Below are 13241 nucleotides of genomic sequence, written 5' to 3'. Positions count from 1 at the left end.
GATACTGTCTTCGACAGATTACTTAGAGCTGAAATGAAATTCAGTGGAAATAAGTCCCCACTGATCGATGATGATAGTGTCACTGAGACATTTTTGAACACAGAGCGAACGCCAGCCAATTTCATTAGAAACTGAAGATTTTCACTATCGTGAGCAACTCCAAGTAATATACCATATTTTTGTGGTTTATTAATACTTTCAAACTCCAAGATATCGCCGAATGCAGTCACGATCATCACAACAAAATATTTCACTCGTAGGCAGAATAGATTTTTCAAAGGAGCAATCTTCTTTCTAGAAAAAATAAAAATAATGCTTATGATTAGAAAAGACGATGACGCTATGAATCTACAAGTGTAATGATGTAATGAGTGGAAAGAAAATGATCTACAACGAAAAAGAAATGCACATTCATAGTTCATTTCTACAATGGTTGAGTTCCAGTAATCGCCATTTTAAATGTATATCAATAATCTGCAAGAATGACACCCTAGCGCCAGCATCCGTGCATCAAAGGACCCCATTGGAAATAAGCTTTCGAGCTTTCATGGATTATCATTGGTACATGTATGTACGGACATTTATATGTAGTTACCGAATAAAGATTTATATGTCATATCACTACAAAATATATTTTACAAAACTTTATCGGCTTTGAATATGACAACGCTACACAGTGAATTCTTTGCAAAAGGGATGTCTTGGAGAGTTGACCACATGCAAAAGTACCAATTATCGCCCCTGTTTTATCGACTGAAAATACGCTATAGCATTGATGAAATTATCAAATTTAGAAACCCTGAGATACTTTACTTACAGGGTTTTTGGTGATAGAGTAATTTTGAGGTGCCTCATGCTCATGACGTACCACGTGATGCACGCCGTCAAAACTTCAGTATATTTGCGGCTTATTTCCAGCTGATGACAGTACTTTTATACTGTGTATACTGACATTACTGCACACAATATGTATTTCGTTAACCACAGTCATGTGCAAAGTTTGATAAAATCTCAAGGTTTACATCGCATATCAATTTACAAACCACGGTGGCCTAGAGGTTAGAGCGTTCGCTCCGCATGCGGAAGGCCGGGGTTCGAATCCCGGCTGCGACAGACCTAAGTCATTGAAACAGGTACATGTAGTGACAATTCCATTGCCAAACGCTCGGCATCAGGTGTGAATGTCACGGGTCTTCGGAGATTACCTTAAAACGTAAGTCCCGAGTCGCAGGTGTGGCACGCTAAAGAACCTTCCTGCTCAATGGCCGTAAGCGCCGAGTAAAGGCCTAAATTTGAAGCCCTTCACCGGTCTAGATGACATCTCCATATGAGTGAAAAATTCTCGAGAGAGACGTTAAGCAAGATACAATCAATCAATCAATTTACAAAATAATGTCAACATACGAATTCCCGGAAGACATGAAATTTTCGAGTGTTTACAATATTCTAAGTATATTGTAGTATTTAAATATTGCATGTAGTTGAGGGTAACATTGAAAATTTTCACCCCGAGAAAACCACTGTCAACCGAGGCTACTACGCCTCGGTTAACAATGGTTTTCTCGGGGTGAAAATTTTCAATGTTACCCTCAACTACATGCAATATTTGTTTTATTATACTGAATGTTATATAAACAACAAAGCAGATGGACTTACGTCTGTTTACATTTGATCAATCACTGTCATGCGATATTTCGTATATCGATGCGGGTATTCGTGTTTATTACAAACGCTCAAACGACGTCGTCTAACAATCTACGGCGAACCGTACGCGCATAAATTTGACGCGTGTGATAATTTTTTATCATCGTCTTTTCTAATCATAGTAAAATACTCGAATCTGATTGGTTGAAAAGCATTTGAAAAACATTGTTACCCTCTAAGAACAGAAAGCATGCGATCCAGGGTGATAGTATCTAGCAACGGATAACAGTACTTGACAACGTGTGATATTACAAAAAAAATTATCACATGCGTCAAATTTATGCGCGCTGTAGATTGTTAGACGACGTCGTTTGAGCGTTTGTAATAAACACGAATACCCTCATCCATATACGAAATATCGCTGGACAGTGATTGATCAAATGTCCAAAGACGTTAGTCTCTCTGCTTTGTTGTTTATTAGGTCACCTGAATCATTCAGGTGACCTATTGCTATCTGTTTTTGTCCGTCGTCGTGCGTTAACATTTTCAGCTTCTTCTCTGAAACCCCATAACCAATTTCAACCAATTTTGGCATATAGCATCTGTGGGTGGAGGGGAACAAAAATTGTGAAATTCGTGGTCCCTGCCCCCCTGGGGCCTGAGGGGTGAGGCAAAAACCATCAAAATGAGTGTAATTTTAAAAAATCTTCTTCTTTACTCCTGGACATCAAGAAGCCAAACTGTGGGCATAATAATAATGAGCGTTGAGCCCTCTACCAAAATTGTGAAATTCATGGCCCCTGGGGCAGAGGTTCTTGTGTTAGAGTGGGGCTCTATTGGTCATATAGTGAAAATGTAGAAATTCTTTGAAAATCTTCTTCTCTGTCTCTGGGTATTAAGTAGACAAACTAATAGCATGGTAATGATGAGCAAGGATGCCTCTTTAAAAATTGTGAAATTCATGGCCCCTGGATCAGGGGTTCTGGTGTGTTAGGGAGGGGCTCTATTGGTCATATAGTGAAAATGTAGAAATTCTTTGAAAATCTTCTTCTCTGTCTCTGGGTATTAAGGAGACAAACTAATAGCATGGTAATGATGAGCAAGGATGCCTCTTTAAAAATTGTGAAATTCATGGCCCCTGGATCAGGGGTTCTGGTGTGTTAGGGAGGGGCTCTATTGGTCATATAGTGAAAATGTAGAAATTCTTTGAAAATCTTTTTCTCTGTCTCTGGGTATTAAGGAGACAAACTAATAGCATGGTAATGATGAGCAAGGATGCCTCTTTAAAAATTGTGAAATTCATGGCCCCTGGATCAGGGGTTCTGGTGCTAGGGTGGGGCTCTATAAGTCATATAGTGAAAATGCATTATTTCTTTGAAAATCTTCTTTTCTGTCTCTGGATATTAAGTAGACAAACCAATAGCATGGTTATGATGAGCAAGGATGCCTCTTTCAAAATTGTGAAATTCATGGCCCCTGGATCAGGGGTTCTGGTATTAGGGTGGGGCCCTATTGATCATATAGTGAAAATGCATTTTATTTCTTTGAAAATCTTCTCCTCTGCTGCTGGGTATTAAGTAGACAAACTAATAGTATGATAATGATGATCAAGGATGCTTCTTTCAAAACTGAAATTTATGGCCCCTGGGTCAGGGGTTCTGGTGCAAAGGCGGGGCTGATTGATTATATAGTGAAAATGCAATATTTCTTTGAAAATGTTTACATCAAGCACGTTATATTTCCCACGTTAAATGAAAAGGCGCATAAAAGTCGTGTTGTAAGATGTTAATGAGCTTCGCTTATCTCAACGGTCACACCGTACAACATATTAAACAACAATATATCCAGTTTGCAATTTAAAAAAAGCCGTCAAAACTATATATAAAAAAAATAATTAATCAATAAATTCAAAATGGTAAAAAAAGTAGTCTAACCGTAAGTATATCGTATATTCTTATTTAAAGAAACTTATGAACTCGATCATCTATTTAGTCGTATTACTGTTTTTCTATTTGATAATATTATTGGATAAAAACTGTAACAATAATCACACCATTCATATTTAGCAAACTGGGTGTTTGAATTACAAATTACACGTCAGACTTGTATTTTTAGCATTCAAAATCAAAACACGAATAGCTCTAGAAGCAACTAATTAAAAAAGCAATATGGCGGCGCCCATATGGATCACAAAATTTTTAGTGAACGTATGTAGAGATTATCTCTATTCATTTGCTGATTTTCTCATTTTTTTCTCTTACATACGTGTTATTTTTAGAGCCTTGCTTTGCTCAGTATAACGTTATCTTTGTTAGCGTTTTTTATTTCGCGCGGGATAGCCGAGTCAACTTTATTTGGCTCTGACCATTATATGATTGATTGATTGTATATTGTGGGACGCTCGTAAATAGTTCATTCATATGGAGACGTCACCATTTTCGGTGAAGGGCTGCAGAATTTAGGCTTTTGTTCGGCGCTAATGGCCTTTGAGCAGGGAGAGATCTTTATCGTGCCACACCTGCTGTGACATGGGACCTCAGTTTTTGCGGTCTTATCCGAAGGACCGCCCCATTTAGTCCCCGCTTACGACAAGCAAGGGTTACTGAGGACCTATTCTAACCCGGAACCCAATTCTATACAACAATCCCGCAGAAGAAGGAAACGCTCCAGTGATTATCATTTTTAACTAGATACGATGTAACATAAGATTTTGATTATGTTGTGAAATGAGCCGTGCTCATTTCTCGACGTTGAAAATGACCACTAGTCGTAGAGGTTTGACCCCTTTCCTTTGGGATTTGACCCCGGCCTGTAAAATTCTGACCGCAAATTCAGAACATTTTTCAAAGATATGAGAACAAATGAAATTGATAAACCGAGAGATTTCATTGTCTTTTGCAGTTATACATGAAGGATCTACACAAATAAACGTAACCAAGTCGCACAACAAAATCGTATACTCATAACGAGGCCCTAACCAAACAGCGGAGAGATAATTTCAAAGAAGCTCGAAAGTTAGAGCGCGCAAACAGTGTTTGGACATATTATGGCAAAATTATCATAAAACTCAACAGTGGTAAGAGAGTGTCTGTAACAGTGGTAAGATAATGTCTGTAACAGTGGTAAGAGAGTGTCTGTAACAGTGGTAAGAGAGTGTCTGTAACAGTGGTAAGAAAGTGTCTGTAATAGTGGTAAGAGAGTGTCTGTAACAGTGGTAAGAGAGTGTCTGTAACAGTGGTAAGAAAGTGTATGTAACAGTGGTAAGAGAGTGTCTGTAACAGTGGTAAGAGAGTGTCTGTAATAGTGGTAAGAGAGTGTCTGTAACAGTGGTAAGAAAGTGTCTGTAACAGTGGTAAGAAAATGTATGCAACAGTGGTAAGAGAGTGTCTGTAACAGTGGTAAGAAAGTGTATGCAACAGTGGTAAGAGAGTGTCTGTAACAGTGGTAAGAAAGTGTCTGTAACAGTGGTAAGAGAGTGTCTGTAACAGTGGTAAGAAAGTGTCTGTAACAGTGGTAAGAGAGTGTCTGTAACAGTGGCAAGATAGTGTCTGTAACAGTGGTAAGATAGTGTCTGTAACAGTGGTAAGAAAGTGTCTGTAATAGTGGTAAGAGAGTGTCTGTAACAGTGGCAAGAGAGTGTCTGTAACAGTGGTAAGATAGTGTCTGTAACAGTGGTAAGAGAGTGTCTGTAACAGTGGTAAGAGAGTGTCTGTAGCAGTGGCAAGAGATTGTCTGTAACAGTGGTAAGATAGTGTCTGTAACAGTGGTAAGAAAGTGTCTGTAACAGTGGTAAGAAAATGTATGTAACAGTGGTAAGAGAGTGTCTGTAACAGTGGTAAGAGAGTGTCTGTAGCAGTGGCAAGAGAGTGTCTGTAACAGTGGTAAGATAGTGTCTGTAACAGTAGTAAGAAAGTGTCTGTAACAGTAGTAAGAAAATGTATGCAACAGTAGTAAGAGAGTGTTTGTAACAGTGGTAAGAGAGAATCTGTAACAGTGCTAAGAAAGTGTATGCAACAGTGGTAAGAAAGTGTCTGCAACAGTACCTCCTACTTTAACTAGTTTGCGAATCTATGCCCATCACATCTTCCCAGCCTCTTACAGAAATGACGACGCGTCAAACACTGATCAACAGATATTTTTCGGTGGTCGCGCGTCCAAACCTAACCTATTCACATGCTACTTCACCAAATGAAAAGCCAAAACAAAAGAAACATTCTAACACTCCCAATGAAATGTAAACCAGAGAGTAGGAAAGAAATCTGTTGTTCCTCTGCACAGCATTAGGCAAAAAAAAAAATAAAAATAATAAATTGTGCCACGTTGTCTCCTATTACCGACCTGGACTCAAAGCCGCCGACCTGGAATTTTTCTAACCAAAAATCTCGAAAGAAATAGTTTTCGGGTCGTAATCTCTAGAACAAGATGGCTGCTGAATAAGCCTCCATGTAAGTGAAAAATTCTCGAGCGGGACATTAAACAATATACAACTAACTAACTAACTGAAAAAGCCATATTTTAAAGGATAAACAAAGCGACACCGAAACTATTTTCACCTTTGAGCAATGGACGGTAAATTTAGTATGGTGATACGATCGGATCATGCATGTTTCTGTGGCATCACATGTGTTGTTGAAAGTACAACTTAGATTCTCATCACAGGTTGGACACACTAATCCTGTCAACATAATAATAATGCTTAGTCATCAATATATAGTACACGTATATTGCAACTATTGACGCATTACGTCATCATACTAGCACTCGTCTAGTTTGAATAGCTTCACTTTGTTTATCTCAATGCTGTTGTCAAGAGGAGAAATTGCAAGAATTGGGTCTTAAGAAAACTTACTGACGTAATGAACAATTCTTACCTGTACAAGGTACTGTGGCACAGGTTCGTGTGGTATAGAGGTCTCCAACGCAGTTTCTTCCACCATTGATAGGAGTAGGGTTATTACACGAGTGAGCGCGTGTCTGTACTCCACTTCCACATGATACTGAACAAGTGGACCATGGCATCCAACTTGACCATCCACCATCCACTGTTTACAGATGTTATTTTTAATCGACGCAATTAGATTTCATGTCATTTTACAACGTTAATGAAGCAATATAAATTACCTTGACAGGAATTATTATTGCATTGATTTATTCGAACGGAATCTCCTGTGCACGTTTTCCCACCATGTATGGGTGCTGGGTGCGTACAGGAACGTACACGTGTTTGATTTCCACTCCCGCAAGTAACACTGCAAAATGACCATGGTCCCCAGTTCGACCATCCACCATCCACTGTTATATATAAATAATTACCTTTGTAGTGTTTTCGCACGAATGCGTTTCAGTTGTGAATAATATGCGTAGGAATCTTGATAAATATAATACATACATGTATATGTTAACGGCTGGGAATATTTCCATAGAAATGAAAGGAGAATGTAAATACAAGAACTAATTTTCAGTTTTGAAAATACATGAAGGTATAAACTGCAACATTTCACACCGGCACACCTTTTATGAAGCGCGTTTTCATTTTGAAAATACATGAGGGTACAAACTGCCACACTTCACGCCGGCACATGTATGCCTCATATATTTTCAAAAATGAAATGTATTCCTTAAATTACTCTACATTCGGATATTTGTGTATTAATGCTCAGCATTGAAGGATATTTGTCTCTTGCTTTCGCACAAGTTTGGGGATATAAATCTCATCTTTCAATTTATCAGTCTGTCCGTCATTTAAATAATTTGACCTATAAAGTGACAAATACATCGAATTCAGCTAGGTGTCATATCAATTTGGTGTGTTGCTTGTGGCAATTCCTTTTGTTTAACTGATATCGCCGAAAAATATCCCGAGGCAGGGAGCACAGTTTGGATTTAATTGTCTAATTTACGACATGCCTGCAACTGTTCTAACGATCTTCAATTCTTAGCTTCTGTTTTCCTTCTCATACGTGGCGCTACGATAGGAATCTGACCATACAGCAGTGAACACCACAAATCATTCACTGTATTTCTGTTTAACGGACAATGAATGTTTGTAAGATCCTAAAAATGCTTTAACCCACCTCTTCAACTATGTATTTTCTTTGAAAAAATATATAAATAAAAAGAAGGAATTACTTTACCTGAATAGATATTACCAGATTTAACACTGTGTCGCAAGTAGCAATTTACTTAATAAGTTTGTGATTTTGATAAGACAAGCGTACTCACCAGGATTCGCTTTACAAGCACAAGTATTGTTAGCGCACTTTGCCGAATAACCGGAAGCACACTGAAGTCGAGAGCACTCTGTATCATAAGCACACTCTAGAAAAAAAGGGAAGAGTCAAGTCTTCAGATTCACCAAATGTCCAACAAATACCAAAACAAAATGGCGAGGACAAACCTTCACAAACACAGGCATTCCCTAAATAAGAGGAACAATGTGGCTTCTTTCCTCTGCTACAATGGAAATGTATGGAACAGTATGAATCCCCCGTGCAACGGTGCCTACATATACATTGTCCGGAGTTACAAATTGGTCGATAAAACGAGGAACAGCGATGGTTTGCGCATTCGTTATGTTGTGAACAGGAAGTTTTGCAGATGCATGTTTTAGAGTTGTTCTGGGCTGGCATACAAACAGGGTCAGCTCTGTGACATAACATATGTGCACAGTCAGTGTGGTTATTACATATGGGTTCACATTTGCAAGAGTGAGACGACAACGAACATACAGAAGTATAACCGGAAGTGCAGTGGTGACTTGCGCATTCGCTGTTCTTAGAGCAGTGTGTAGAGACACCTATTTTACGGGAGAAAAAGAGAAGAAATGCTGTGTACTAGTAATAAATCAATTCAAAAGAATTATCCATGTACACGATTGACTTACGCTTCGGGGTGAAATAGAGTTTTATCTAACCGTCGTGCGAACATTCACAAGTGTTTCTCAGGCATTTCCTGGTGTATCCATGTCTACAGACCTGGTGACAATCACTATCCAAACGGCACTCTAAAGAAAAAATCACAACTTCTAGCTTTTTAGAATAAAATCATTGGATTATTTTTTATTTCCTAGAGTTAGTAGAATAGGTAGTCAGGACATAACTGGCCCTGGTATGTTAAGGTAGAGATTGATAGGTTGATGTTAAAAAAATTAACCATTGAATTTTTTTTATTTTGATATATGTTTATGATGAAGCTTCGATATAAAACATAATAAAAAATCAATGTAGGTAATCGACCTTGTTTTTGAGAAATATGGCGATTTTAACAACACCTTCTTTAGTCCTTGTAAAGCGTAAAAAGTGAAGAAAAATAAGTAGAGAGCAATATACAAATAGAGCTATAACATTTTTATTGTAAAAAGGATCATAACTTGTCATATATGGTTCCAAACAACCTTTCACATAATTGTATATTACACATCAATTTCAAGTTCAGCAATCATTATTAACATGCAACAACATTACTTCAACAGAGCTACATTGGCCAATTACCTTAAAACAGTGCACAATATTTGCACACAGGGTCGTACCTTTGCTTAAGCTGCAAAAAAATTACCCATCAAATTTCTTATTTTATTTCATTAAGTGGTCAGTCTATTAGTAAGTAATATATATGAAAAAAATTATACACCATAATGGGGTTCAATATGGAACTAGCAAAACATTCCTAACCCCACCCCCTTTTAACAAACTACACATTTTCGTAAGAAAAAGGGTTATTAAAAGATGTTGTAAACAATCCATCAAAAACTGCTTGCTGAAATTCGAAGATTCTTTGTAATACCTTTTTTAAATTAATAAATATAATACAGAAAGTATGTATTTCAAATTTTAGCTTATATTTTGTTGTAGTTCTCGTTGTTGACCTTTGTGCACTTACACTCAGAATATAGATTTATCATACGTCATCATATTTGATGATTAATATTAAGAGTTTTCTCAAATAAAAATCCCCACAAAAAATTGAAATACAATTTATATTTGTTAAAACAAATGTCTCCATTACATCCCAACCCCTTTAATATACTGCATGGTATGGAGGAGAAAGAATGAGCAGGAACATAGACGTCATGAATATGCACTCGGTGCATTGAGAAGAAAGATTCAGCCAGCAGAGATAAACTACTGACCTTTTTATAACTTAGAATGTTTAAGCATTCCCAAATTACCTCTTTGAAAATTGAACATGACAATAAGAAGGTTTCTATAAGCTATTTCAGGGGCGGATCAGGAATTGAAGTTGGGAGGGGGGTGCAACTGTATGAGGCAGGGGTCTGGGGGCCGCCTTGAAAGGGGGGGGGGGGGGCGATTCCCCAGAAACTCCTGGATTTTACAGATTTTTTAGGGCTTAAAATATGTCTCCTATGTAGTCATTTTTATTATTTTCTGTCATTTTTAAGAAGGTGAAATTAATAAAATAACGCAAATTTTAAGGGTTTTTGGAAAAAGTAGCCGTTCTCCCTCTAAAAGTAATTCAATAAATCAAAAGATTTTGTCAGCCATTTATTTCTCTGAGAGTGGAGGAAACTATGGATTCTTTTATCGTATATATTTCTCTAAACAAGAGACCACGATTTACTTTAAACTTGAAATTTTTAGGGGGGCTCGCGCCGGTTGCCCCCCACCCCACCCATTATATCCGCCAATGCATTTATGTATGTGCTCTTGCGATTGACCTTTTTGCACTCACAATGATTGCATTAATATTTAGTTATTTTTCATACATTTTTTTTTATAATAACCAGACACGATTACCTATTATAAGAAATTGATATGATTATACAGCATAGTGCACCAAATATGTTTAAATAACAACTTTATATTTAATATCAATGGAAAGATTTCCACCCAATCGACCCATGGATTGATTGATTGTATCTTGTTTAACGTCTCTCTCGAGAATTTTTTACTCATATGGAGACGTTACCAAGACCGGTGAACGGCTTTAAATTTAGGCCTTTGCTCGGCGCTTACGGCCATTGAGCAGTGAGGGTTCTTTAGCGTGCCACATCTACTGTGACACTGGGCATCCGTTTTGATGGTCATCTCCGAGGACCAGTGACATTCACACCTGATGCTGAGCATTTGGCAGTATATATGCACTGAGTGTGTGTAACGGGGGGGGGGGGGGGGGGGGGGGGGGTTAGAAAATGAGAAATTCAAACACATTGATTAAAGTTATAAAATTGGTATTTTATTTTCATTTAGAAATGTTTACTGATTTTGATATATCAAAAACTTAGAATAATCAACAATGACACTTCCTCTATATTTATACAATATTATTGTCCTTAAAAAAGACATGTAATACATGAGTACATGTACTTGTTTTCCATTAAATTCACACTTTAGTATGTTGCACAATATATCCATTGCTCTGGGCTCACAAATACATTATTGATTTTATCCAAGTCCCACATTTTGCAGAAGTTCTTGAATTTTCTCTGTAACCTGTGAAGTTGTGGGGTCCAGGGGATATGACATCATCAATGTAAATGAAGTACCTGTTATAAAAAATATATTCTGTATATTCAAATATTGAAAAAAAGATGAATATCTAATATACTAAGAATTGTCTTTATAAATGTCTGGTGTTAAAATGAAAAATTCTATCTTACTAAGATAGAAAATATTGTACCTTTCTTGCTGATTTTCATGGCAAATTGCTGTTGAAGTTGTTAGCTGGAAGCCCATTTCAACTTGCACTGGTCCTTAGGATGATGCTTAGAAAAAAAATCATCATAATTAATATTTGCACAGTCAGTATTAATCATTAATTATACTGTGTCAGACAATGTCAATTTTAAAATCGTGTGTCTCAATGCATGTTTAGTGAACTTTAAAATGCTGATATATTGAAAATTACACACATAACATGTATTTTATTATGTTAATTTTTAAAATCTTGTCTGAAATCAGTATTACATATGTAACACTACATGTATGTTAAATGTGTGCAGTGCAGCAATGTGAACTCTTGCAGTAGTAGTACATCTGCATGATTGCTATTTATTTCATATTGTTATAGTTACCTTCTATTTAAACTGTACATACCCTCCCACCCCCGGGTCCTTAATGAGGTGAATAAACATCATAATTATCATATTACAATATGAGATGACAGATATGTTTTCATAAACTGCCAGTTCATTCTAATAATATCAAAACAAGTCAACTCTAGATTTATCAGACCTGTCTCCTTTACGGAGTGTGGGTCAAGAGAAGGACATCCATATCTTATTTTCATACAATACATTTATTTGCCTATGAGGGGGGCTTGTGATTTTACAAATATTTTAAATAAAGTTTTGTAGACCTACATGCTTGCATGAAACATGAAACCCCAGATTTGAAATATCTCTTAGGTCAATGAAATTTCAAGATACTATAAGTACTATCATTTATACCAAATAGAATTTTAGTGCAACACCCCCCCCCCCCCAACTTGTGAGAGCCCTATTTTTTTTCAAATCTGGCATATACATGACATCCATTTACAATTACATGCACATGTAGGAGTTATATTTTGGGCACATATGGAATACATAAATGCACAAATAATGAAACAGCTCCAAATTGTGCGTTTATAGATGTTATTATAAAATCGCGTTGTGAAATAGCAGAGGAAAAGTGGGTTGAATACAAATTCAATTTGCCATTTTTTTCACTTACCAAACGAAATTATGATTTCGTTGTCCACGTTGAATGCATCCATCGAATTCCTTTTCTCAGAAGAAACTTTGTTTAAACTCTCAATGACTACATAAACAGTATTGAAACTCGCAGCACTCGGACACCACGATCACGCTACATCAACAACTTTGTTTACGTAGCGCAGCTATGCATGGTGGTGAATTTCGTGAGGTAAAAAGTGCCATTCTGCACGGACGAAACATTTAGTCCACTATTATTACATTGACGTATTCCTAATCTAAACTATGGCCAAATTTCTATATCTTTCGTCGAGACGACCCTCTCAATCATCGATTCAGTCACAGCAACTTGTACTTTCGGAACCCCTTTTTGTTTTTCAACTACTCTATGGCGATGTACGGAATTCCGAAAAATAATTTCACGTGAAAATACACGATTTTTACTGATCACGTGGTTGCTATCGGTCTCTACCTTAATCTGAAGCATACCTGTACAATCACATTGTCCATCCAATAATACGGTTCTGCAGTAGGGCACGGTTCTCCTTGCACACACGTTATCAGAACAATCACCGTCACTTGAACATGTGGAAACGTGCGTTGCTGTATAAAGCGTTATGATTATGTATTATTATATAACTTATAGTATAAAAAAGTTGGATAATTCCTTATTTGACTTTAAAATTTGAATTGATAGGTGACATCGAATGAGAATCTTTGCAGTCATATTCTCAATCTAGCATTTGCAACCAAGCAATGCCACAACATCGAGCCTACGTTTGGCCCTCAACATCGACAAACCATAGGATGACCCCAAATTAAAGTGACAACCTCAATTTCAAAATGCGAATTGGCAGAGAACTTACAATGTACGAAAATATTGGCTTTCTACGATAGCGGAACCTACCCCTCTGACATGTACACGTATGTTGAGAACAGGTAACCT

At 37.1% G+C, this 13241-nt stretch overlaps 1 protein-coding gene and 1 long non-coding RNA gene across 3 annotated transcripts in view; both read right to left on the bottom strand.

Moving 5' to 3' along the window:
* Nucleotides 1–164: 164 nt before the first annotated feature.
* LOC125648417 (SCO-spondin-like) overlaps nucleotides 165–13241 on the bottom strand; it is a 20934-nt gene continuing 7857 nt past the window's right edge. The window contains exons 3-11 of the mRNA XM_048875522.2: nucleotides 13203–13241; nucleotides 12785–12898; nucleotides 8558–8647; nucleotides 8042–8440; nucleotides 7867–7962; nucleotides 6766–6936; nucleotides 6516–6686; nucleotides 6198–6319; nucleotides 165–294 (exon numbers count right to left, since the gene is read on the bottom strand). The exon at nucleotides 13203–13241 is cut by the window's right edge and continues 156 nt beyond it. Coding sequence (XP_048731479.1) covers nucleotides 199–294; nucleotides 6198–6319; nucleotides 6516–6686; nucleotides 6766–6936; nucleotides 7867–7962; nucleotides 8042–8440; nucleotides 8558–8647; nucleotides 12785–12898; nucleotides 13203–13241 — 1298 coding nt within the window. The 3' untranslated portion in view covers nucleotides 165–198. The remainder of the gene's footprint in view (nucleotides 295–6197; nucleotides 6320–6515; nucleotides 6687–6765; nucleotides 6937–7866; nucleotides 7963–8041; nucleotides 8441–8557; nucleotides 8648–12784; nucleotides 12899–13202) is intronic.
* Nucleotides 10815–12772, bottom strand: LOC125648445 (uncharacterized). Of its 2 annotated transcripts, XR_007360299.2 has the most exons (3): nucleotides 12315–12772; nucleotides 11281–11365; nucleotides 10815–11146 (listed from the first exon to the last, which is right to left on the bottom strand). It is a non-coding gene; the product is annotated as an uncharacterized LOC125648445 (long non-coding RNA). The 2 variants fall into 2 exon arrangements; XR_008795803.1 differs by having other exon boundaries at nucleotides 11281–12772.

The sequence above is a fragment of the Ostrea edulis genome, chromosome 6, assembly GCF_947568905.1.
Source record: "Ostrea edulis chromosome 6, xbOstEdul1.1, whole genome shotgun sequence".
In the NCBI taxonomy this organism is placed as follows: Eukaryota; Metazoa; Mollusca; class Bivalvia; order Ostreida; family Ostreidae; genus Ostrea; species Ostrea edulis.
The sequence above is the reverse complement of the archived record's forward strand: the minus strand, read 5'-3'. Positions and strand labels throughout refer to the sequence as shown.